This window comes from Cherax quadricarinatus, chromosome 29 (assembly GCF_038502225.1).
Source record: "Cherax quadricarinatus isolate ZL_2023a chromosome 29, ASM3850222v1, whole genome shotgun sequence".
Classification (NCBI taxonomy): domain Eukaryota; kingdom Metazoa; phylum Arthropoda; class Malacostraca; order Decapoda; family Parastacidae; genus Cherax; species Cherax quadricarinatus.
Genome location: NC_091320.1, coordinates 14331247 through 14358237, shown reverse-complemented (window position 1 = coordinate 14358237; position 26991 = coordinate 14331247). Strand labels below are relative to the sequence as shown.

At 42.5% G+C, this 26991-nt stretch overlaps 1 protein-coding gene across 5 annotated transcripts in view; it reads left to right on the top strand.

Moving 5' to 3' along the window:
• The window catches only part of LOC128690508 (ubiquitin-conjugating enzyme E2 E1), a 103024-nt gene that overhangs the window by 24457 nt on the left and 51576 nt on the right, over positions 1 to 26991 (top strand). For 4 of the 5 annotated variants that reach the window (XM_053779176.2, XM_053779174.2, XM_053779177.2 and 1 more), the window contains exons 2-4: positions 439 to 693; positions 1788 to 1971; positions 21901 to 22048. In XM_053779176.2, the coding sequence (XP_053635151.1) occupies positions 449 to 693; positions 1788 to 1971; positions 21901 to 22048 (577 nt within the window). In that variant the 5' untranslated portion in view covers positions 439 to 448. The remainder of the gene's footprint in view (positions 1 to 438; positions 694 to 1787; positions 1972 to 21900; positions 22049 to 26991) is intronic. The other variant, XM_053779175.2, reaches the window with a different exon arrangement.

Here is a 26991-nt window from a genome sequence, read left to right as displayed (position 1 = left end):
TGGTATAAAACTTTGTGTGACTGTGAGACTGGCTTGGTGTTTGATGTTGTTGTCTACACTGGGAGAAACACGCTGGACGATGCCAGGTGGATATTGGGCATTTCCAGTGATGTTTAGATGATGGAACCATGCCTTGGCAAGGGCCATGCGTTGTTCACGGACAACTTGTATACAAGCCCTACGTTCGCTGATTTCCTCAATGTGAACAATACCGATGTGTGTGGAAGAGTGAAGAAAAAATTGAAAATGTATGCCAAGGTTCACTGAGGGCAGTGCTGATTGGTGCAGTGCCCCATAAGCCAAGCGTGTTGTAAAAGGCAACTAAAATGCCGAGAGAAAGGGATTGGTAACCCCTTTTCCTGCACTACACTTGTATACGTATTACTAAACGTAAGTAAAATGTGACTTCCTATTTTTATTTGTGTTAATTTATTTCAGGCAGTGATTGATGTCTGCGCAATCCACTGGTGCCCTCGGGTCAGACTCTGTCCCCGTGTCTCCCCCTCTTCCCCCCGTCACAACTGGTCCCCAAACCCCAGCAACCTCCCCAGTTGTGTCGACTGGCTCCACCCCCGTCACTCAAAGTTCCAGTGGCACTGCACGGCACTCCAGCTCAGCACGATCCTCCGTTGCGAGTGAGGGACGTTCATCCAATCCCAAGATGTCCAAGGCACTTAGCACAAGTGCTAAAAGGCAAGCTTTTTTTTTTTTTTAAACTTTTGCACGTTTTCAAATGTATGGGTTTCTTCATAATTATATTTGTATACATTATTTCAATACTATCAATATCTTTATTTACATGGGTTTAGTGATGTAATTTAGTTTGTTTCTTCAGGTACTGTGTATGGCACAATGTCAAAGTTGTATGCACTTTCAGGTATTCGATATTATTGAGCTTGATTGACACACAATCTATGCTAAGTTTTAGGTCAATTACATTATTCCAGTCTACCAAATTCTTAGCTGTTTCACTAGTATTAGTTCTATTTTATTGATTGAGCACAAGAAACTGCCCAGACAACTATTTCAACTACCCAATAAAGTGATCAAAAATTGGTAATTTGGCCAATTTCAAATTAGGGTCCAGAATAAACAATGCAGGCATTCCAGGCACTGAAAAAACATTTCCTCTGTTTATTAGTTGTGTTTCCAGGCTTTACAGATAAATTCCATTTTGATTTTTAATTCGCATAAAGAATTTTTATTTGCATCAAAAAATAGAATATTTACTGTTATTCAATATTGTAATAATTGTATAAATATTATCATCCCATTCGTGAATGTATGTTCAACTCGCCAGTTGACGTGTATTGGACGTATGACGTCATGTGTTTACTCTTGAATATTGGTAAAAATCGAACATATCTGCTACTTTGAGCTCACTTTCAAGCTATTTTCAGTAATAAAACCAATCAGAATCTACTCTATTTCTGTAGTATATATTCCTTTCTATCAAATAAGACCAAGACACTGCAAATACAACTGTAAAAACCATACGAAAATACACTGCAAAGTCGGTTTCAATCCAAAAATACGGTAGTTTTTTTTTTCTCATGCACTGCTTGCTAAAAGATTTTTTATATGGTGTGCACACTTACCACAGATCCATTCTCTCGTATCTGGGCCTAAATTTACCGCTCACAGCTTTCCTGAGTGAATTGAGCTCTTGGCGTAGAACTACGGCTTGGACCCTGTGGACAGGGTGTAGAAATATGGCTTGGACCGTCAAAGGGCTAAGAGTAAAACTGTTCTAATTCCTGTAAAATTTTTGTTTTATGGTTTTGCAGGATACAAAAGGAGCTGGCAGAAATCACTTTGGACCCTCCTCCCAACTGTAGTGCTGGACCTAAGGGGGACAATTTATATGAATGGGTCTCTACTATACTTGGTCCCCCTGGCTCTGTCTACGAAGGTGGTGTCTTCTTCCTTGACATTCACTTTTCAGCGGAATATCCATTTAAACCGCCTAAGGTATGTTATTTATGGTACAGTACAAGGCAGTTAGTTGTGTGTTCCTAAAAAGCTGAAAGATAAAAAGAACCCAGATTTCCCCTTCTGTTCTCAACTTGAGTAAGCTTGTCTCTGTAGCATAGACACTTCTAGAGTTTAGTCTGGGAAATGTGGAACTCTAAATGTGGAAGAACATAGTTTAGCACATTAATGAATTATCAGATGGAAGACCCCTCAAGGGAGGTTCTTTAATGCTGGTGAGTGGTTCTTGATCTAGGGAATTGGATCTGTGCTCCAGTTCCCTGAATTGAATCTGAATGCCTTCCATTCTCCCCCTTCCCTACAGGCTTTGTATAATCTCTGTAGGTTTTGCACTGCCCCATGATAATTATGTGACAGAACAGGTGTAATGGCAGCAAGGTGCAAAATACAAAGTCCCTGGCCACTAGCTCTAAACTTGAATGCCAAATAAGACAACTTGAATCAGGCTTACAGTTGCAGAAGTGTGTAGGTGGGGGGATGTATAATGGGAAAGTAGGCAAATGGTTTTTCTACTGGCTGACAAACAGAGTACAGAGTAATAGCAGAATGAAATCCAGCCTTAGCAAGGTAAAAAGCTCCATACCCCAAGGTATGGTCCTGGTACATTTTACTGTTTTTATTCTCATAGTGGACATAGACAAAAAACACTCGCCATAGTTTCATATTTGAATGTTATACCAGAATAAACAAGAAAATTGCTTAGGTAGAAGACAGAAAGAAATTTTAAGATGAAAACAGTCTTCCAGTGGGTAAGTGGAGAATGAATATTACATTCAATGATTACAAGTTCCACATGCTTAGATATGGGAAGAATGAACTCAGGAGACACTATATACAAAATGCAAGATGAAGACCAAAAAGAATGAAAGGAACATGGTAAAGATCTGGTTGTAATATCAGCTGACTTTTCTTTCAAAGAATACAATTAGGCAAATGTCACAAAAGCCAGGAAAATGATGGAATTTATAATGAAAACTTTAAAAACAATGGAATTAGTGCTGATGGTGATACTTTTCAAATCACTTGTACTCTTTCACTTTAGAGTATTGTTTAGTGTTGATGGCTTCTTGAAGGGGTAAGAAAGACATCAGAAATGGAACAAATACAGAGATCACATACAGTGGACCCCCGCATAACGATATTAATCCGTGCATGAGAGCTCATTGTTATGCGAAATTATCGTTATGTGAATGAATTTTCCCCATAAGAAATAATGGAAATCAAATTAATCCGTGCAAGACACCCAAAAGTATGAAAAAAATTTTTTACCACATGAAATATACATTTTCCTACACACAAAGAGAAGGATACATGCACAATAGTAGAGTAGTACATGCACAATATATATTGTGCATGTACTACTCTACTAAATGAAGAATAAATGACACTTACCTTTATTGAAGATGCAGCAATGACTGATGAGACACTGTGTCCTGGGAGTGCCTTTTCCTCCTGAGTACTGTAGGTCCTGTTTGGCATTTTCTTCCAGAACAGGCCTTATCACACTGTGTATGCCACTATGATTCTTAAATCTCTCAAACCAACCTTTACTGGCTTTAAATTCACCAATATGAGCACTAGTTCCAGGCATTTTTCCCTGTTCACCTGGGTGTTAGTGGACTGGTGTGGGTTGCATCCTGGGAGACAAGATAAGGACCCCAATGGAAATAAGTTAGACAGTCTTCGATGACACTGACATTTTTGGGTTATCCTGGGTGGCTAATCCTCTGGGGTTAATTGTTTCTTGGTATTCTCAATAAGCCACACCAACAACGGTGCTACAGCAGCAGCAGCAGCAGCAGCAGCAGCAGCAGCAGCTGACAGTGCTACAGCAGCAGCAGACGATGCTACAGCAGCAGCAGACGATGCTACAGCAGCAGCAGACGGTACTACAGCAACAGCAGCAGCAGCTGACGGTGGTACAGCAGCAGCAGCAGCAGCTGACGGTGGTACAGCAGCAGCAGCAGCTGACGGTGGTACAGCAGCAGCAGCTGACAGTGGTACAGCAGCAGCAGCTGACGGTGGTACAGCAGCAGCAGCAGCTGACGGTGGTACAGCAGCAGCAGCAGCTGACGGTGGTACAGCAGCAGCAGCAGCAGCAGCAGCAGCAGCTGACAGTGCTACAGCAGCAGCAGACGATGCTACAGCAGCAGCAGACGATGCTACAGCAGCAGCAGACGATGCTACAGCAGCAGCAGACGGTGCTACAGCAGCAGCAGACGATGCTACAGCAGCAGCAGACGGTGCTACAGCAGCAGCAGACGGTACTACAGCAGCAGCAGCAGCTGACGGTGGTACAACAGCAGCAGCAGCTGACGGTGGTACAACAGCAGCAGCAGCTGACGGTGGTACAACAGCAGCAGCAGCTGACGGTGGTACAACAGCAGCAGCAGCTGACGGTGGTACAACAGCAGCAGCAGCTGACGGTGGTACAACAGCAGCAGCAGCTGACGGTGGTACAACAGCAGCAGCAGCTGACGGTGGTACAACAGCAGCAGCAGCTGACGGTACAACAGCAGCAGCAGCTGACGGTGGTACAGCAGCAGCAGCTGACGGTGGTACAGCAGCAGCAGCAGCTGACGGTGGTACAACAGCAGCAGCAGCAGCTGACGGTGGTACAACAGCAGCAGCAGCAGCTGACGGTGGTACAACAGCAGCAGCAGCAGCTGACGGTGGTACAACAGCAGCAGCAGCAGCTGACGGTGGTACAACAGCAGCAGCAGCAGCTGACGGTGGTACAACAGCAGCAGCAGCAGCTGACGGTGGTACAACAGCAGCAGCAGCAGCTGACGGTGGTACAACAGCAGCAGCAGCAGCTGACGGTGGTACAACAGCAGCAGCAGCAGCTGACGGTGGTACAACAGCAGCAGCAGCAGCTGACGGTGGTACAACAGCAGCAGCAGCAGCTGACGGTGGTACAGCAGCAGCAGCAGCAGCTGACGGTGGTACAACAGCAGCAGCAGCTGACGGTGGTACAACAGCAGCAGCAGCTGACGGTGGTACAACAGCAGCAGCAGCTGACGGTGGTACAACAGCAGCAGCAGCTGACGGTGGTACAACAGCAGCAGCAGCTGACGGTGGTACAACAGCAGCAGCAGCTGACGGTGGTACAGCAGCAGCAGCAGCTGACGGTGGTACAACAGCAGCAGCAGCAGCTGACGGTGGTACAACAGCAGCAGCAGCAGCTGACGGTGGTACAACAGCAGCAGCAGCTGACGGTGGTACAACAGCAGCAGCAGCTGACGGTGGTACAACAGCAGCAGCAGCTGACGGTGGTACAACAGCAGCAGCAGCTGACGGTGGTACAACAGCAGCAGCAGCTGACGGTGGTACAACAGCAGCAGCAGCTGACGGTGGTACAACAGCAGCAGCAGCTGACGGTGGTACAACAGCAGCAGCAGCTGACGGTGGTACAACAGCAGCAGCAGCAGCTGACGGTGGTACAACAGCAGCAGCAGCAGCTGACGGTGGTACAACAGCAGCAGCAGCAGCTGACGGTGGTACAACAGCAGCAGCAGCAGCTGACGGTGGTACAACAGCAGCAGCAGCTGACGGTGGTACAACAGCAGCAGCAGCTGACGGTGCTACAGCAGCAGCAGACGATGCTACAGCAGCAGCTGACGGTGGTACAGCAGCAGCTGACGGTGCTACAGCAGCAGCAGCTGACGGTGCTACAGCAGCAGCAGCTGACGGTGGTACAGCAGCAGCTGACGGTGCTACAGCAGCAGCAGCAGCAGCTGACAGTGCAGCAGCAGCTGATGGTGGTACAGCAGCAGCAGCAGCAGCAGCAGCAGCTGTACGGAGACACGCACTCCACTTTCATACTTATCAATGATCTTTTTCTTCATCTCTATAGTAATTCTCACCCTTATTGCTGTAGGGTTGGCACTAGAAGCTTTCTTGGGGCCCTTGGTCACTTATTTTGCAGATAAAATCACCAAAAACACTGTAATAATACGAAATGTTCCAATTGTATGCTTGGATGTTACCGCGGAGGCTGGCTGGTAAAGAATGCCACCGGTGGGTGAGGGTGGCTCAGGCCGCACATAGACGCGTCTCGGACGAACAGCGTTGAGCGGGTTTTTTAGCGGTATGCGAGGCAAAATCTTAGCGATAAAATGTAGCGGTATGCGGATTTAACGTTATGTAAGGCCAACGGTATGCGGGGGTCCACTGTACTGGAAACGCCTCTGTGTCCTACATTCATATTTGCTGGAGCAGAGGAGAGAGAAATGATAATGTGTATGTGGTAGGTGCTTGAGGGTCTGCACTCCCATAACATACTGGAGTGAGATATAAGGGAGAATGAGTAAAATAAACATTGATAAATTAGACACATGTGCAACACTATTATTTTTTTTTTTTTTTATCACACTGGCCGATTCCCACCAAGGCAGGGTGGCCCGAAAAAGTAAAACTTTCACCATCATTCACTCCATCACTGTCTTGCCAGAAGGGTGCTTTACACTACAGTTTTTAAACTGCAACATTAACACCCCTCCTTCAGAGTGCAGGCACTGTACTTCCCATCTCCAGGACTCGAGTCCGGCCTGCCGGTTTCCCTGAACCCCTTCATAAATGTTACTTTGCTCACACTCCAACAGCACGTCAAGTATTAAAAACCATTTGTCTCCATTCACTCCTATCAAACACGCTCACGCATGCCTGCTGGAAGTCCAAGCCCCTCGCACACAAAACCTCCTTTACCCCCTCCCTCCAACCTTTCCTAGGCTGACCCCTACCCCGCCTTCCTTCCACTACAGACTGATACACTCCTGAAGTCGCTGTTTCGCTCCATTCTCCATACATGTCCGAACCACCTCAACAACCCTTCCTCAGCCCTCTGGACAACAGTTTTGGTAATCCCGCACCTCCTCCTAACTTCCAAACTGCGAATTCTCTGCATTATATTCACACCACACATTGCCCTCAGACATGACATCTCCACTGCCTCCAGCCTTCTCCTCGCTGCAACATTCATCACCCATGCTTCACACCTATATAAGAGCGTTGGTAAAACTATACTCTCATACATTCCCCTCTTTGCCTCCAAGGACAAAGTACTTTGTCTCCACAGACTCCTAAGTGCACCACTCACCCTTTTCCCCTCATCAATTCTATGATTCACCTCATCCTTCATAGACCCATCCGCTGACACGTCCACTCCCAAATATCTGAATACATTCACCTCCTCCATACTCTCTCCCTCCAATCTGATATCCAATCTTTCATCACCTAATCTTTTTGTTATCCTCATAACCTTACTCTTTCCTGTATTCACTTTTAATTTTCTTCTTTTGCACACCCTACCAAATTCATTCACCAATCTCTGCAACTTCTCTTCAGAATCTCCCAAGAGCACAGTGTCATCAGCAAAGAGCAACTGTGACAACTCCCACTTTATGTGTGATTCTTTATCTTTTAACTCCACGCCTCTTGTCAAGACCCTCGCATTACTTCTCTTACAATCCCATCTATAAATACAGTGGACCCCCGCATACCGTCGGCATCACATAACGTTCAATCCGCATACCGCTCGCTTTTATCGCAAAAATTTTGCCTCACATTCCACTCAAAAACCCGCTCACCGCTCTTCGTCCGAGACGCGTCCAATGTGCGCCCTTAGCCAGCCTCACATGTGCCGCCGGTGGCATTGTTTACCAGCCAGCCTCCGCGGTAACATCCAAGCATACAATCGGAACATTTCGTATTATTACAGTGTTTTTGGTGATTTTATCTGCAAAATAAGGGACCATGGGCCCCAAGAAAGCTAGTGCCAACCCTACAGTAATAAGGGTGAGAATTACTATAGAGATGAAGAAAAAGATCATTGATAAGTATGAAAGTGGAGTGCGTGTCTCCGAGCTGGCCAGGTTGTATAATAAACCCCAATCATCCATCGCTACTATTGGTGGTACAGCTGCTGCTGCTGCTGTACCACCGTCAGCTGCTGCTGTAGTACCGTCAGCTGCTGCTGTAGTACCGTCAGCTGCTGCTGTAGTACCGTCTGCTGCTGCTGTAGCATCGTCTGCTGCTGCTGTAGCACTGTCAGCTGCTGCTGCTGCTGTACCACCGTTAGCTGCTGCTGCTGCTGTAGCATCGTCTGCTGCTGCTGCTGTAGCATCGTCTGCTGCTGCTGCTGTAGCATCGTCTGCTGCTGCTGCTGTAGCATCGTCTGCTGCTGCTGTAGCACTGTCAGCTGCTGCTGCTGCTGTAGCACTGTCAGCTGCTGCTGCTGCTGCTGTAGCACCGTTGTTGGTGTGGCTTATTGAGAATACCAAGAAACAATTAACCCCAGAGGATTTGCCACCCAGGATAACCCAAAAAAGTCAGTGTCATCGAAGACTGTCTAACTTATTTCCATTGGGGTCCTTAATCTTGTCGCCAGGATGCAACCCACACCAGTCGACTAACACCCAGGTGAACAGGGAAAAATGCCTGGAACTAGTGCTCATATTGGTGAATTTAAAGCCAGCAAAGGTTGGTTTGAGAGATTTAAGAATCGTAGTGGCATACACAGTGTGATAAGGCCTGTTCTGGAAGAAAATGCCAAACAGGACCTACAGTACTCAGGAGGAAAAGGCACTCCCAGGACAGTGTCTCATCAGTCATTGCTGCATCTTCAATAAAGGTAAGTGTCATTTATTCTTCATTTAGTAGAGTAGTACATGCACAATATATACTGTGCATGTACTACTCTACTACTGTGCATGTATCCTTTTCTTTGTGTGTAGGAAAATGTATATTTCATGTGGTAAATTTTTTTTTTTTCGTACTTTTGGGTGTCTTGCACGGATTAATTTGATTTCCATTATTTCTTATGGGGAAAATTCATTCGCATACCGATCATTTCGCATAACAATGAGCCCTCTTGCACGGATTAAAGTCGCTATGCGGGGGTCCACTGTATATTAAACAACCACGGTGACGTCACACATCCTTGTCTAAGGCCTACTTTTACTGGGAAATAATTTCCCTCTTTCCTACATACTCAATCCTATACGATACATCCCTCTAGCACCTGGAACCAATCTTGGGCGGAAAACATTATATACTGAGTCAAAAAAGGAGAATTAGTGTGCACTACCTAGCAGAGTTTACTGCCAGAGGGGAATCATAGGCCTGTGTCCCGTGTGAAAAAAAAATAATAATTGAACTTTTCGTGTCAGAGGAAAGAAAGTCTCCCTGATAACATTGAGTATACATAGTGTATAGTGTATACTACAGTGGCTCCCTAGTATATTGTTGATAAAGGCTAAAGTGTCATTTGAAAACAGGTGAATTTGTAAATGAAGTGATAAGCCTACAGAGGCTGGTGCCAGAAGTCGCCAGAAACTTACCACAGGTCAGCTGTTTTAATAATCTTCCTGGCTTGCTAGTGTACTCGCATATAATCTAGTGATACCAGTGAATAGCAGAATACAGTGTTGTAGTAGCAACTAACCAGTATTATAATGGTACTTAGTGGAGTGGAGTGACTTTCATTAGTTTCTTTTTTCTTGAAATACCAGACGTATACTGTGAATTTCATATAACCTGTAGTTACCAGCGGTCGCAATATACACAACCAGAAGCAAATATTACTACAGAAAAAGCGTCCTTCCTCCAAAATTTCCACCAGTCAACTATAGTGATAATATAGCATTTATTGTGGTGGAGATGGAAAAAAAAATAGAAAAGCTAGATACAGCGATTGATAAACAATTGTTGAGGTCGACCGTTCGTCATTGTAGGAGCTGCCAGAAATCACCGGTTTCTTCAACACGCAAGTTATACTTTTGTATCAATCAAATCACATATTACTCGGGTAGATAATTTCCAGTAGATCCTTCATGTGTTAGCCCAAATCACCGACCAGTATGTTTTAAATAAGCGACCCACTGATCAGATCAGATCGACTGGTCCGAACCCTTGACTGGTCCGAACCCTTGACTGGTTTCAAATGGTTTCGCTGGACAATAAAGCAGACTGTAAACGGATGGGGTTGTAGGCGCCCTTATAAACACAAACATTAAATATATATCAGGAACGTGCATGGTAAGCTGTCCAATATACAAAAACAGAAACAGAAATACAAATAGCTAGAGCTTCATTTAAGGAGGTTATTAATAGAATATTCAAGAGGTTGCTAGTAGAATTGCAGTAAATCAACCATTCAAATCATTATGAAGCTGTGTGTAGTCTGTGGTCAGTCAAACAAACGGGCTTCCACATGGATAAATTGTCATTTGTGTGGAAATTGGTGTCACGCCCCTTGTGCAGATATCCAAGAACTAGCTACAAGCAGTGTTAAAACAGGGAAATGTTTTTGGATATGCCCAAATGAGATAAATCTGTGGACTAAAATCACAAGGGTATTAAAAGAGGACAACATCAGAGCTGCTTTCATAGACAACCTGGAAGCTTTCTACAACAGATGGGAACATAAAAAGTCTGTGCTGAATGGTACTGCCCTTGATACTGGCCATGTAGTCAGAAACTGTAAGGCTGGAGATGAAGTCCTGGTAGTCAGTAAATGTGGGGCTGATAGTGCTGTCCTGGGAGACAGTAATGGTGAAACTGGAGGTGCTGTCCTGGGAGACAGTAATGGTGAAGCTGGAGATGCTGTCCTGGGAGACAGTAATGGTGAAGCTGGAGATGCTGTCCTGGGAGACAGAAATGGTGAAGCTGGAGATTTTGTCCAGGTAGTCGGGAACTATACGCAGGAAGGAATACATATAAATGACCTCATAGGGGACAGGAGCCATAGTAGGGAAACAAGTGTAGTCAAAGATAAGATAAAACCAATATTGCAAACTAGAAATACCGCAGGAAATAGCAAACAAGAGGACTCCACTAGCAATAGTGAGGATATATTACCAAAAACAACTGGTGGGAGCTCCATTGTTGGTGCTAGGGAGGATAGAAGTAAGACAGGAAAACATGCACCAACAGGGAATACAGTCACAGAAACCCAAGGCAAACGGAAACCAAGCCTGTGCACATACTATGCACTTGGTATCTGCTGGCATGGGAAATCTGGAAAAACAGATGGGACGTGCAACTATGACCACCCTAGAAAATGCCATGCCCATATGACAATAGGAAAATGCAAACTCCCTTCCTGTAAGCTTTTTCACCCTGAACTGTGTACCTCTTCAGTACAGGAAAGACTGTGCTATAACTTAAATTGCCAGGCATACCATCTAAAGGGGACAAAAAGATACAAAACATCCAGGCCATGGGAAAACCTGGGTAGCCACAGACACTCAAGAGGGAGAGGTTTTTTAGTGCCAGGAAGGAAAAAAAACTGGCAGGAAATGGCAGAAATCGTACACCAAATCCAGTCATTCCTGGAGTGGAACCACAGTCGATGGCCTCCACTCCAAACCAACAGATACAGATACTAATGCCGGAAAAAAAATCCCCCCCCAGTACCAACAATGCCACCAGTCCGATAACATTCTTCTTTGCAAATATACAGGGTCTAAAGCCAGCAACAAACAACAAAATACCTTTCATCCGTGGACTGCTTGCAGAGGCAAAGGCAATGTTCGCGGCTTTCACTGAGACCCACATAAAGGATCACTTGGACAACGAAATATGGATCCCAGGTTACAACCTATACAGATGTGACAGAGTGAACAGGCAAAAGAGAGGGGGGGGTTGGCCTGTACATTGCAGAGTCACTTGTTTGCACAGAACTGCTTAATGCCTCAAATGATGTAGTGGAAGTTTTAGCAGTAAAGGTCGAGAACCAAAACCTAGTCATTGTGGTAGTCTACAAGCCTCCAGATGCAACATCCAAGCAATTCCAGGAACAGCTGTTAAAAATTGACCACTGTCTGGAAAATCTCCCAGCTCCTGCACCCAACATCTTGCTCCTGGGGGATTTCAACTTAAGGCACCTAAAATGGAGGAATATAGCAAATAATATTGTTGCAGTAATAACACCAGGAGGCAGCTCTGATGAAAACTCACACTCACACGAGCTTTTAAATCTCTGCACAAAATTCAATTTAAACCAGCAAATAATAGAGCCTACTAGACTGGAGAATACACTAGACCTCATCTTCACTAACAATGATGATCTGATAAGAAATGTCACCATATCAAAAACAATATACTCAGATCACAACATAATTGAGGTTCAGACATGTATGCGTGGAGCCCCAGACCGACATAATGAGACTAGTCACGAGGGAGCATTCACCAAATTCAACTTCAATAACAAAAACATAAAGTGTTACCAAGTAAACCAAGTCCTAACCGATATAAGCTGGGAAGATATACTAAGCAACACAGACCCCAACTTATGCCTAGAACAGATTAACTCGGTGGCACTCGATGTTTGCACAAGGCTTATTCCTCTAAGAAAAAGGAGGAGTAGATGTAAAATAGAAAGAGACAGGCGCTCCCTTTACAGGCGACGGAAAAGAATAACAGAGCGGCTAAAAGAGGTCAATATATCTGAAATGCGTAGGGAGACACTGGTCAGAGAAATAGCAAGCATCGAACTTAAGCTAAAAGAATCCTTTAGGAGTCAGGAATCGCGGGAAGAACTAAAAGCCATAAATGAAATCGAAAGAAACCCAAAGTATTTCTTCTCCTATGCCAAATCAAAATCGAGAACAACGTCCAGTATTGGGCCCCTACTTAAACAAGATGGGTCCTACACAGATGACAGCAAGGAAATGAGTGAGCTACTCAAGTCCCAGTATGACTCAGTTTTTAGCAAGCCTCTAACCAGACTGAGGGTCGAAGATCAAAATGAATTTTTTATGAGAGAGCCACAAAATTTGATTAACACAAGCCTATCCGATGTTATCCTGACGCCAAATGACTTCGAACAGGCGATAAATGACATGCCCATGCACTCTGCCCCAGGGCCAGACTCATGGAACTCTGTGTTCATCAAGAACTGCAAGAAGCCCCTATCACGAGCCTTTTCCATCATATGGAGAGGGAGCATGGACACGGGGGTCGTCCCACAGTTACTAAAAACAACAGACATAGCCCCACTTCACAAAGGGGGCAGTAAAGCAACAGCAAAGAACTACAGACCAATAGCACTAACATCCCATATCATAAAAATCTTTGAAAGGGTCCTGAGAAGCAAGATCATAACCCATCTAGAAACCCATCAGTTACACAACCCAGGGCAACATGGGTTTAGAACAGGTCGCTCTTGTCTGTCTCAACTATTGGATCACTACGACAAAGTCCTAAATGCACTAGAAGACAAAAAGAATGCAGATGTAATATATACAGACTTTGCAAAAGCCTTCGACAAGTGTGACCATGGCATAATAGCGCACAAAATGCGTGCTAAAGGAATAACAGGAAAAGTCGGTCGATGGATCTATAATTTCCTCATTAACAGAACACAAAGAGTAGTCGTCAACAGAGTAAAGTCCGAGGCAGCTACGGTGAAAAGCTCTGTTCCACAAGGCACAGTACTCGCTCCCATCTTGTTCCTCATCCTCATATCCGACATAGACAAGGATGTCAGCCACAGCACCGTGTCTTCCTTTGCAGATGACACCCGAATCTGCATGACAGTGTCTTCCATTGCAGACACTGCAAGGCTCCAGGCGGACATCAACCAAATCTTTCAGTGGGCTGCAGAAAACAATATGAAGTTCAACGATGAGAAATTTCAATTACTCAGATATGGTAAACATGAGGAAATTAAATCTTCATCAGAGTACAAAACAAATTCTGGCCACAAAATAGAGCGAAACACCAACGTCAAAGACCTGGGAGTGATCATGTCGGAGGATCTCACCTTCAAGGACCATAACATTGTATCAATCGCATCTGCTAGAAAAATGACAGGATGGATAATGAGAACCTTCAAAACTAGGGAGGCCAAGCCCATGATGACACTCTTCAGGTCACTTGTTCTATCTAGGCTGGAATATTGCTGCACACTAACAGCACCTTTCAAGGCAGGTGAAATTGCCGACCTACAAAATGTACAGAGAACTTTCACGGCGCGCATAACGGAGATAAAACACCTCAATTACTGGGAGCGCTTGAGGTTCCTAAACCTGTATTCCCTGGAACGCAGGAGGGAGAGATACATGATTATATACACCTGGAAAATCCTAGAGGGACTAGTACCAAACTTGCACACGAAAATCACTTACTACGAAAGCAGAAGACTTTGCAGACGATGCACCATCCCCCCAATGAAAAGCAGGGTGTCACTAGCACGTTAAGAGACCATACAATAAGTGTCAGGGGCCCGAGACTGTTCAACTGCCTCCCAGCACACATAAGGGGGATTACCAACAGACCCCTGGCAGTCTTCAAGCTGGCACTGGACAAGCACCTAAAGTCGGTTCCTGATCAGCCGGGCTGTGGCTCGTACGTTGGTTTGCGTGCAGCCAGCAGCAACAGCCTGGTTGATCAGGCGCTGATCCACCAGGAGGCCTGGTCACAGACCTTGAAATGTTCAAATTTCAGTTAATTTTAAGCTTGCCCATAATGCTCTGCATACGAAAGGCTTTTGGCATGTACACCCAACTACTATAATTCCTTGTACAACTATGTATCATGTCCAAATAAAAATTTATTATTATTATTATTATTATTATAATAATGCCATCATGTGTAAAACACTTTGATTGCTACATTGTTATCACATTTAAGTTTTCGAAGTCTGTGTAGTAGGTTCTGTCGCTTTTTAGTTAGGCACTCGTTAACATACACGTTATTCTTTTTCTTGGTGGAGGAACTTATTAGGTCCTTTAGTACATCACTGGAATTGAATCTTAACATAACACTTTGCTTTTGACCCGGCCAGCCTATCATTTGGGCCTCTGATATCGTTCATATCTCATCTTTTATCAGCTGAAGTGCTTTGTTAGTGCAATTGTCATGGTTTATATCTGATGGTAAGTTAGAACTGGTTAAAATGATAGTCAAGGAGTTGGTCTTGTTCAGTAATATCCCTTTGATACTGGAAGTATGCACTCCATTGGGATTCCATGTTTAACCCCTTGACTGTCACAACCCTCAATACTGAGGTCTCTCCTAGTGTCGCAAAATTTAAAAAAATTTTTTTTCTTATGAAATGATAGAGAATCTTTTCCCAATTGTAATGACACCAATAAAACGAAATTTGATGGAAAACTGACGGAATTATGCTCTCGCGAAGTTAGCGACCTTGGCGATATTTACAAATCAGCGATTTCGACCACTTTGAGCCATATTTTCGGCTAATTCCATTCTTCCAGGCAACCAAACGCATAGCTATTTCTTTAGAATTCCATTTTTTCTATCGAATGAGTACAAGAAACTGCCCATTTACCAATTTGAACTGCCCGGTAACGTGGTCAGAAATTTGCAATTTGGTCAATTTCATGAAAATTAAAAAATGAAAATTTCAAAATAAGGTCCAGAATGAACAATGCAGACATTCCTGGCTCAAAAATAACATTTACTTTGTTCATCAGTCATGTCTCCAGGCCCCTCTGATATTACTCTTGCTTTCTATTTTGAATTTTTATTAAAAAAAAAATACAAGATTTACTGTTATGCAGACTACTGCAGTATTGTAATAATTGTACAAATAATGTCAACCCATTCATGACTGCATATTAGAATGGCTAGTTGGGTATTTATTGGAAAATGACATCATTTGTTTACTTTTGAACATCGACAAAAATCAAACATTTCCCCTACTTTGAGCTCCATTTCCAGGTTCTTTTTATAGTATAACCAATCAAAATCACCTCTATTTCTATAATATGTTTTCCAATCTATCAAATGTGGCCAAGAAGATGAGAATACTATACAAAAATAAATACCATACAAAAATAGACCAGAAAGTCGGCATTTTAATTAAAAAAAAAATAGTCGAAGCTTTTTTTTTCTTCATGCACTGCGTGCTCCAGGATTTTTTTATGTGGTGCACACTGACCACACTGACCCATTCTCTCACATGTGGACCTACCAGCTTTCTCCTGCATGATTTGAAGCTGCTAGAATTTGAGTACAGTGGACCCCTGCATAGCGACTTTAATCCGTGCAAGAGGGCTGATTGTTATGCGAAATGATCGGTATGCGAATGAATTTTCCCCATAAGAAATAATGGAAATCAAATTAATCCATGCAAGACACCCAAAAGTATGAAAAAAAATTTTTTACCACATGAAATATACATTTTCCTACACACAAAGAGAAGGATACATGCACAATAGTAGAGTAGTACATGCACAATATATATTGTGCATGTACTACTCTACTAAATGAAGAATAAATGACACTTACCTTTATTGAAGATGCAGCAATGACTGATGAGACACTGTGTCCTGGGAGTGCCTTTTCCTCCTGAGTACTGTAGGTCCTGTTTGGCATTTTCTTCCAGAACAGGCCTTATCACACTGTGTATGCCACTACGATTCTTAAATCTCTCAAACCAACCTTTGCTGGCTTTAAATTCACCAATATGAGCACTAGTTCCAGGCATTTTTCCCTGTTCACCTGGGTGTTAGTGGACTGGTGTGGGTTGCATTCTGGGAGACAAGATTAAGGACCCCAATGGAAATAAGTTACAGTCTTCGATGACACTGACTTTTTTGGGTTATCCTGGGTGGCAAATCCTCTGGGGTTAATTGTTTCTTTGTATTCTCAATAAGCCACACCAACAACGGTGCTACAGCAGCAGCAGCTGACAGTGATACAGCAGCAGCAGACAATGCTACAGCAGCAGCTGACAGTGCTACAGCAGCAGCAGACGGTACTACAGCAGCAGCAGCAGCTGACGGTGGTACAACAGCAGCAGCAGCTGTACCACCAATAGTAGCGATGGTTGATTGGGGTTTATTATACAACCTGGCCAGCTCGGAGACACGCACTCCACTTTCATACTTATCAATGATCTTTTTCTTCATCTCTATAGTAATTCTCACCCTTATTGCTGTAGGGTTGGCACTAGAAGCTTTCTTGGGGCCCATGGTCACTTATTTTCCAGAAAAAATCACCAAAAACGCTGTAATAATACGAAATGTTCCGATTGTATGCTTGGATGTTACCGCGGAGGCTGGCTGGTAAACAATGCCACCGGCGGCACATGTGAGGCTGGCTAAGGGCGCACATTGGACGCGTCTCGGACGAAGAGCGGTGAGCGGGTTTTTGGGCGGTATGCGAGGCAAAATTTTTGCGATAAAAGCGAGCGGTATGCGGATTGAACGGTATGCGATGCGTACGGTATGCGGGGGTCCACTGTATAAATACGTCAAACACGGTACCTCATAAGACGTATATATACGACCGAAACAGTCAAAGGGTTAACCCCCAATTTTGTGTAGTTTCTGACAGCTTGGTGGTGAGGGAATCTATTTGCTTAGTATTTGTGTCTACAGTTGATTGCAGGTTTTGAGTGTTGCTTGAATGAGTTTAAGGTTGTCAGTTTGCTTTCTAGTTCGCTATTCCTTGAGTTTTGTGTTAGATGGTGCTCTAGGTCACTAATCCTCGTGTTTTGGGTAAATAGAGAGCGCTTTAGGTCCCCAGTCAGTTTTCATAGGCTTCATTTTGCCGTCTCTGCGTACCATTTTCCTGTAGAATTTTATCAATGTTGTCGAGTCGTTGCTGAGGTCTGCATACCTGGGCTATACTTTTGGGTGTTGATGAGTTGTAGTTGATGACGCCATTTGGAAAGAATGAAGAACTCAAAAGGATTATCAAATAGAATGAAAGGAACATGTGAAAGACTTGGGAATAACAATGTCAGCTGGCATTTCTTTCAAAGAACATAATAAGACTAAGGTCACAACAGCCAGGAGAATGGTGGGGGTTGGGTATTGAGATCCTTCAGAATACGAGAAATAATGCCAGTGGTGACACTTGCTAGTGCTCCCTCGTTTGGAATATTGCTCAGTGTTGATGGCCCTGTTCAAGGCAGGAGAAATATCAGAGCTTGAAAAGTTAGATTGTTTATGGCCTGCATAGAGCCAGTAAAGCATTTATATTACTTGGAATGCCATAGTCTTTAATATGTACTCTGGAGTGGAGGAGAGATGCATGATAATATATCTGGAAAGTACTTGAAGGCCTGGTCTCAAATCTGCACACTGCCATAACAGCATACTAGAGTGAGGGATATGGGAGGAAATGTAGAATAAACCCAGTGGAAAGCAGGGGTCTGGTGGGCACAATAAGGGAATACCATATCACCATTTGTGGCCCCAGATTATTCAACATCTTACCAGAAGATATCAGAAACACAGCTGGAACAAGTGTAGATGTCTCAAGAAAAAAACTGGACAAGTATTCTCACCAGGTGCCAGATCAGCCAGGTTATGATGGATATGTGGGGCAGCAGGCCTCTGGCAGCAACAGATGGACTAAGCTAGCACCAGATGAACCTGGCCCATGGCTGGGCTCCGGGAGTACTCTCTCGAAACTCATCAAAGAGGTGCAATAGTCATTGAAGTGTATCTACACAGAGTAGTACAGAAACTGCATGCAGCGATGGACAAAGATTCAGAGCTTGGAGTGCAAGAATTAAGGCATTTAATTCAACACTACAGATGCCTTACCCCCACATGAAAGCTGCATAAGATAATATTCCCAAATCAACAATAAATGCAGGCTGGGGAAAATTATGACTTTGGGTGGCTAATAATTTCGCAGGAATTTTTCTCGGTTGAGTCAAGTCAATCAAATTGTTGAGCTGGCAAAGAGACTGCCAGGTGAGAGCTTGGAAGGCCTGCACCATTACTCCATTTAAAACCTTTTCATCACCCTGTCTATCCTCTGGGCTGTGGCTCACCAACATACACTTACCATCATGTGCGTATTATATTTCAAATTTTTATCACAACTTGAAGCTAAATTCCTCTGAGGGTAAATGTTTAATTTTTGCCCATGTTCAAGAGTAAATAAATCACACCACACATCCAATACACATCAACTGGCAGGTCTGATGTGTTTTCACAAATGCGCTGATATTATTTATACCATTTTTACAATAATGCAGTAGTCTGCATAACAGTAAATCATCTATTTTTTGTTGAATAAAAATTGAAAATGGAAAGCAAGTGTAATATAAGAGGGGCCTGGAGTCATTACTAATAAACAGAGAAAGTTATTTTAGTGCTAGGAATGTTTGCATTGCTTATTCTGGACCCTATTTTGAAATTGGCCTTGATTTGTGTATGAAATTGGCCAAATTACCAATCTCTGATCTTTATTGGGTAGTTGAAATCAGTAAATGGGCAGTTTCTTGTACTCAGTCGATAGAACAAATGGAGTTCTAGCGAAATATCTATAAAATGGGTCGACTGGAACAGTGGAATTGGCTGAAAATAGGCAAAATTGGCGATGCGTAAATATTGCCTAGACCGCTGACTTTGCAAGAGTAAGTTTCCCATCAATTTTTTTGCTTTTGGCGTCATTACCATCAAGAAAAGATTCTCTATCATTTCATAATTTTTTTTTTTTTAAATTCTTCGACACTGAGAGCAAGTTTGTGAGCAGGGGTCTCCTGGTGTCGCAAATGATAACCTTTTCCGGATTGTAATGACACCAAAAGAACGATATTTGAAGGAAAATTGACGGAATTACGCTCTCGGAAAGTTAGCGACCTCAGCGATATTTACGCATCGGCGATTTCACCCACTTTGAGCCCTATTTTCAGCTAATTTCATTGTTCCAGTTGACCAAACTCAGCTATTTATTTAGAACTCCATTTGTTCTAGCGACTGAGTACAGGAAACTGCCCATTTACTGATTTCAGCTACCCAATAATGTAGTCAGAAATTTGCAATTTGGCCAATTTCACGAGAATTAAAAAATATGGCAATTTCAAAATAGGGTCCAGAATGAACAATGCAGACATTCCTGGCTCAAAAATAACATTTTCTTTTTTCATCGGTCACATCTCCAGGCCCCTCTGATATTACTCTTGGTTTCTATTTTGAATTTTTATTCAAACAAAAATATACAAGATTTACTGTTAGGCAGACTACTGCAATATTGTAATAATTGTATAAATAATGTTAACTCATTCATGACTGCATATTAGAATGGCTACTTGGATATTTATTGGAAAATGACATCATTTGTTTACTTTTGAACATTGGCAAAAATCAAACATTTTCTCTACTTTGAGCTCCATTTCAAGGTTCTTTTCATAGGAAAACCAATCGAAATCACCTCTTTTTCTATAATATGTTTTCCATTCTATCAAATGAGACCAAGAAAACGAGAATACAACCATAAATACTATTCAAAAATAGACCAGAAATTCTGCATTTTAATTAAAAAAAAATGGTTGGAGTTTTTTTTCTCATGCACTGTGTGCTGCAGGATTTTTTTTATATGGTGCACACTGACCACATAGACCCATTCTCTCACATGTGGACCTACCAGCTTTCTCCTGCTTGATTTGAAGCCGCTAGAATTTGAGTATATATACGTCAAAAATGGTGGCTTGTAAGACATATATGTACGACCGAAACAGTTAAAGGGTTAATTGTGTCTGGCAGTTTATATTTATTTCTTCGAGAGATTTTCATGTCCATCAGAGGGTGTTGAAAAGCAAACTACTGTGTGCAAATGGTTAGGTACTTTGAACATTCTTATTCTTCCATAGTCTTTATTTTTTTTTTTTTTTTTTTTTTTTTTTTTTTCAACAAGTCGGCCGTCTCCCACCGAGGCAGGGTGACCCAAAAAAGAAAGAAAATCCCCAAAAAGAAAATACTTTCATCATCATTCAACACTTTCACCACACTCGCACATTATCACTGTTTTTGCAGAGGTGCTCAGAATACAACAGTCTAGAAGCATAAACATATAAAGATACACAACATATCCCTCCAAACTGCCAATATCCCAAACCCCTCCTTTAAAGTGCAGGCATTGTACTTCCCATTTCCAGGACTCAAGTCCGACTATATGAAAATAACCGGTTTCCCTGAATCCCTTCACTAAATATTACCCTGCTCACACTCCAACAGATCGTCAGGTCCCAAGTACCATTCGTCTCCATTCACTCCTATCTAACACGCTCACGCACGCTTGCTGGAAGTCCAAGCCCCTTACCCACAAAACCTCCTTTACCCCCTCTCTCCAACCCTTTCGAGGACGACCCCTACCCCGCCTTCCTTCCCCTATAGATTTATATGCTTTCCATGTCATTCTACTGTGATCCATTCTCTCTAAATGACCCCAGATTCCCATACTGAATTATATACCATACATAGTTAGCATCCAGTCTTGGTTAACAAATCTTCAAATAATCTTTGTACAGTGGAACCTCAGTTTTTGTATGCCCTAGTTTGTATGTAAAACTATAGTTATTCTCTATAAAATGTATTTTTTGTTAATATTTTTAGGTGTCTGGAACAGATTAATTGGATTTGCATTATTTCTTTTGGGAAATATTGCTTCAGTTTTCGTACGATTTGGTTTATCGTCAGACTTCTTCGAAAAGATTAATCACGAAAACCGAGGTTCCACTGTATTTATATTGGCCTTTGTTTTCCTTGACTGCTACACATTCCAGTATGTTTGGCAGGATAGGGATGTTAGAGGTTGTGGTACTGAATGTGTTTATCAAGAGGAAAACATTTTCCCAAGGAAGTGAGGAAGCAAGAGGTTTCCTTCATTAATTTAGTTGATATTTAGTTTCCCTTTAGCTGATACACTGTACATTGTAGAAGGGAAATTCTTTTGTTTGATAATATTATTGAATGTATAGTATATGCAATTTAATTAGTAAAAGTTAGTTAAAATGCAATCACTCTCTGGATCTGTCACATTGTGGGAACTGAGTGTGTGATAGAGATTGAGAACCCTTAATTTTAATTTCTTTTCACTGGTTAAACTGCATGTTACGATATTAATTCTTGTGTAATCTTATAAATTAAATCTGTAAGGTTAATTGTTTATCCTACAGGAATTTGTGTGTTACAGGTTTTGTTTCGGACCAGAATCTATCACTGCAATATAAACTCTCAGGGGGTCATCTGCCTGGATATCCTCAAGGATAACTGGTCACCGGCACTCACTATTTCAAAAGTTCTCCTCTCCATTTGTTCCTTACTCACTGATTGCAATCCAGGTAAGAGACAGCACAGAGTGTAAACTTCATAACCAGGCACTTTTCTAAAATCTCATTTTAGATCTTTAATTTTTTTTTCTTATTGGCCATCTCCCACTCAGGTAAGGCCATCTCCCACTCAGGTAAGGCAAGTCAGAAACAAAAGCACATTCACCATCACTCATTCAATTGCTGTCTTGCCGTAAGTGTACTGTCATCATAGAATTTTATTTTGCCGCCATTATTATTTCATTCTCCATGGGGAAGTGGAAAAGAATTTTTCATCTGTAAGCCGTGAGTGTTACAAGAGGTGATTAAAATGTCGGGAGCAAGGGGCTAGTAACCTCTTCTCTATGAGTTTCTAAGTTTACAAAGAAAAACTTTTTTTTTTTTTTTTTTTTTTTTTTTTTTTTTTTTTTTTTTGTTGTTGTTGTTGTTTTTTTTGTAAACTTAGAAAAACTTCAGTTTTTCTTTTTAGTCACCTTGCCTCAATTGGATATGGCCAGTTTGTTAAAAAAAAAAAATATCCTATGGTTATTTTGGATGACAGAAAAGATTCTACTACTATGTCCCTCTGTGCTGTTTTTTCTTCTAATTTTGACATCTAATTGAATTTTTATGCTTGGTCAGGCACTCGTTTTTTTTACACAATTTTTGTGTGCCCAAGTTTATCAAACATACCATGTGGTACTTTTACCTCTCTTTAACCCTTTGAGGGTCGACAGGCCCTCTCCGAAACTCGTTCTCAGGGTCGGCCAAATTTAAAAAAAAAAAAAAATATTTTCTCTTATGAAAAGATAGAGAATCTTTTCCCGATCATAAAGACACCAAAAGTTTGAAATTTGATAGAAAACTTACGGAATTATGCTCTCGCAAAGTTAGCGGTCTCGGCGATGTTTACGCGTCGGCGATTTTGCCCACTTTGAGCCCCATTTTCGGCCAATTTCACTGTACTAGTCGACAAAAAACATGAATATTTCGCTAGAACTACATTTTTTCTATCGAATGAGTGCAAGAAACCACTCATTTATGAAATTCAACTATCCAGTACAGTGGTCAGAATTTAGCAATTTTGCCAATTTCACACAAATTTCAAAAGATGCCAATTTCCGAATAGGGTCCAGAATATACAAGAAAGACATTCCTGGCACTAAAATGACATTTCCTCTAGTCATTAGTCATGTCTCAAGTCCCCTCTTATATTCTTTTGCTTTCCACTTTGAATTTTTATTTTCACAAAAAATATAAGATTTACTGTTATGCAGACTACTGCATTAGTGTAAAAAATGGTATAAATATTATTGGTGCACTTGTGAAAGAATATTAGACTCACCAGTTGACGTGTATTGCACGCTTGGCACGATTTGTTTACTTTTGAAGTTTGGTAAAAATCGAACATTTCTGCTACTTTGAGCTCAATTTCAAGGCACCTTTCTTTGTAAAACCAGTCAAAATCATCTCAATTTCTGTAATATGTCTTCCATTCTATAAAATGAGACCAAGAAAACTAGAATACAACAATAAATACCATACGAAAATACACTGCAAAGTCGCTGATTTATTAAAAAAAAATGGTCAAAGTTTTTTTTTCTCATTATGCACTGTGTGCTGCAGGATTTTTTTTAGACTGTGCACACTGACCACATAGACCCATTCTTTCATATGAAGGCCTACCAGCTTTCTCCCACTAGATTTGAGGCCGCTAGAATTTATGAGTACTAGTACGTCAAAAACCCCTACGCGTAAGACGTACTAGTACGACGAAAACCCTCAAAGGGTTAAGCTGGGAAAGAAACATGACTGAATAAAACATATTAGCTACACACCTGATAGGTCCCCACATCTTAGTTTCTTTCACTCTTTTTGCTCCTCCTCTGGTCACTCTTGCTCCTATTCATCTTGCTTTGATGCCCTAACCTCTCAACCCCCCAGTGACATAAGAGTTGAGAGGCCAGCATTCATTTTGATCTCCCTTGTAACTCATCTTTTCAAGGGAGGTTCCTTGATGCTTGTGAAGAGTTTTTGCACTAAAGAGTTGGTGCTGTCCTTCCCTTTCTCGGATCTAACTCTATCTCCAAATTCTACGGATTTAGTATTTTTCCATGAATACTGTATTAACTAGATATATATATTGGTCACTGCATGATCTGATGATGGCATTTGCTGTGTATCAAAACCCCCAGCGTCTCAGTGCACACGATTGGAATAGTGCAGAGTGCGGCATGAATTGATATTAAATATTAGTGTTGTATAAACTTGAGAAAGTTCCTGTATGAACCATAGAACAAGAATGTGGAGTACTTTACATTTTCAGCATGAAAATGAAGTGACAAAAAATAGCCTGAAAATAAATAAAGAGAGTGAAACTAACACTGAAATGATGATGCAGATGTGTAGAACTAGCACAGCACCAATGAGTGTTAGCACACTTATGTTAATTTACTGTTTGTGTTTATTACCCTTGTTCCCCCATCCCTCCCTCCCTCCCTCCCTCCCTCTGTACTGTTAGCATTGATTAACCTTCTCTCCTCTTCCTACCCACTTAGTTTGTATGTGAACAAGTGCTTTTTATTTATTTATTTTTTTAATACACCGACCATTTCCCACCAAGGCAGGGAGGCCCAAAAAAGAAGAAACACTTAAGCTGTCACTCTTCATCAGTCTTCCCAGAGGCACCCCTTCCAAACTGCAAATATCCCCACCCCTTCTTCAGAGTGCAGGAACTGCACTTTCTCACCTCCAGGACTTGTCTGGCTAACCGGACTATTATGTTCGCATGCCTACTGGATGTCCAAACCCCTTACATACAAAACCTCCTTTTTCCCTTCCCTCCAATCTTTCCTAGGGCATCTCCTACCTTGCCTACCCTTCACCATATATTTATACACCCTCCAGGTCATCCTGTTTTGTTAGACTGTCTCCATAACCCCTCCTCAAACCTTCTGAATAATTTTAGTAACCTTGCATATTCTCTGCAAAATTTTTACACCACACATTGTCCCCTGACACATCTCCACTGCCTCCAGACTCCTTGCTGCAGTGTTTGAAATGAATGCTTCATACCCATTTGTGTGTGTTGATACCACTATGCTGTCACGCATTCTCCCTTTCTTTGCATCCATGAATAGCAGTCTTTCTCTACAGATGCCTTGGTGCACCGCCCACCATATTCCCCTCATCAATTCTATGGTTCACCTTGTCTTTCATTGACCCATCCGCCAACAAGTACGTTCCCAGATGTGTGAACACGTTCATTTCCTTTATACTCCCTCCTTTCAATCTGATATCCAGTCTTTCATTACCTTCATCACCTTGCTACCAAATTCTTCCACCAACCTTTGCAACTTCTCTTCAGAATCTCCCAAAGACAGTGTCATTGGCAAAAAGCAAGTGTGACAACTCCTACTTTGTACTAGATTCTATACATTTTAATCCCATGCCTCTCCCCAGCACATTTTAATCCCATGCCTCTCCTCAACACCCTAGTATTCACTTTTTTTTACAACCACATATATGAATATCCTAAACAACCATGGTGATAACAAACATCTCTGTCTAAAGACTTACTTTTACTGGAAAATAATCTCCCTCTCCTGCATACCCTAACCTGAGGTTTTTTTTTTTTAACACATTGGTTGATTCCCACCAAGGCAGGGTGGCCCGAAAAAGAAAAACTTTTATCACCATTCACTCCATCACTGTCTTGCCAGAAGGGTGCTTTACACTACAGTTATAAAACTGCAACATTAACGCCCCTCCTTCAGGGTGCAGACACTGTACTTCCCATCTCCAGGACTCAAGTCCGGCCTGCCGGTTTCCCTGAACCCCTTCATAAATGTTACTTTGCTCACACTCAAACAGCACATCAAATATTAAAAACCATTTGTCTCCATTCACTCCTATCAAATACACTCGCACTTGCTTGCTGGAAGTCCAAGCCCCTCGCTCACAAAACCTTCTTTAGTCCCTCCCTCCAACCCTACCCCGCCTCCCCTCCACTACAGATTTATACACTCTTGAAGTCCTGTTATGTTTCATTCTCTCTACATGTCCGAACCACCTCAACAACCCCTCCTCAGCCCTCTGGATAATAGTTTTGGTAGTCCCACACCTTCTCCTAATTTACAAACTACGAATTCTCTGCATTATATTCACACCACGCATTGCCCTCGGACATGACATCTCCACTGCCTCCAGCCTCCTCCTCGTTGCAGCATTCATCACCCATGCTTCACACCCATACAAGTGTTGGTACAACTATACTCTCATACATTCCCATCTTTGCTTCCACGGACAAAGTTGTCTCGACAGACTCCAAAGTGCACCACTCCCCTCACCCTTCATAGACCTATCTGCTGACACGTCCACTCCTAAATCTTGGGGGTCAACGCCCCCGCGGCCCGGTCTGAGACCAGGCCTCATGGTGGATCAGGGTCTGATCAACCAGGCTGTTACTGCTGGCCACAGTCAAGCTGATGTACGAACCACAGCCTGGTTGATCAGATACTGACTTTAGGTGCCTGTCCAGTGCCTTCTTGAAGACAGTCAGGGGTCTATTGGTAATCCCCCTTATGTATGCTGGGAGGCAGTTGAACAGTCTTGGGCCCCGGACACTTACTGTGTTGTCTCTCAGTGTACCCGTGGCGCCCCTGCTTTTCATCGGGGGAATGTTGCATCTCCTGCCGAGTCTTTTGCTTTCATAGGGAGTGATTTTCGTGTGCAAGTTTGGTACCAATCCCTCCAGGACCTTCCAAGTGTATATTATCATGTATCTCTCTCGCCTGCATTCCGGGGAATACAGGTCAAGGACCTTTAACTGTTCCCAGTAGTTTAGGTGCCTTATCTTACTTATGTATGCTGTGAAAGTTCTTTGTACACTCTCCAGGTCTGCAATGTCGCCAACCTTTAAGGGGGCTGTTAGTGTACAGCAGTATTCCAGCCTAGAGAACACAAGCGATTTGAAG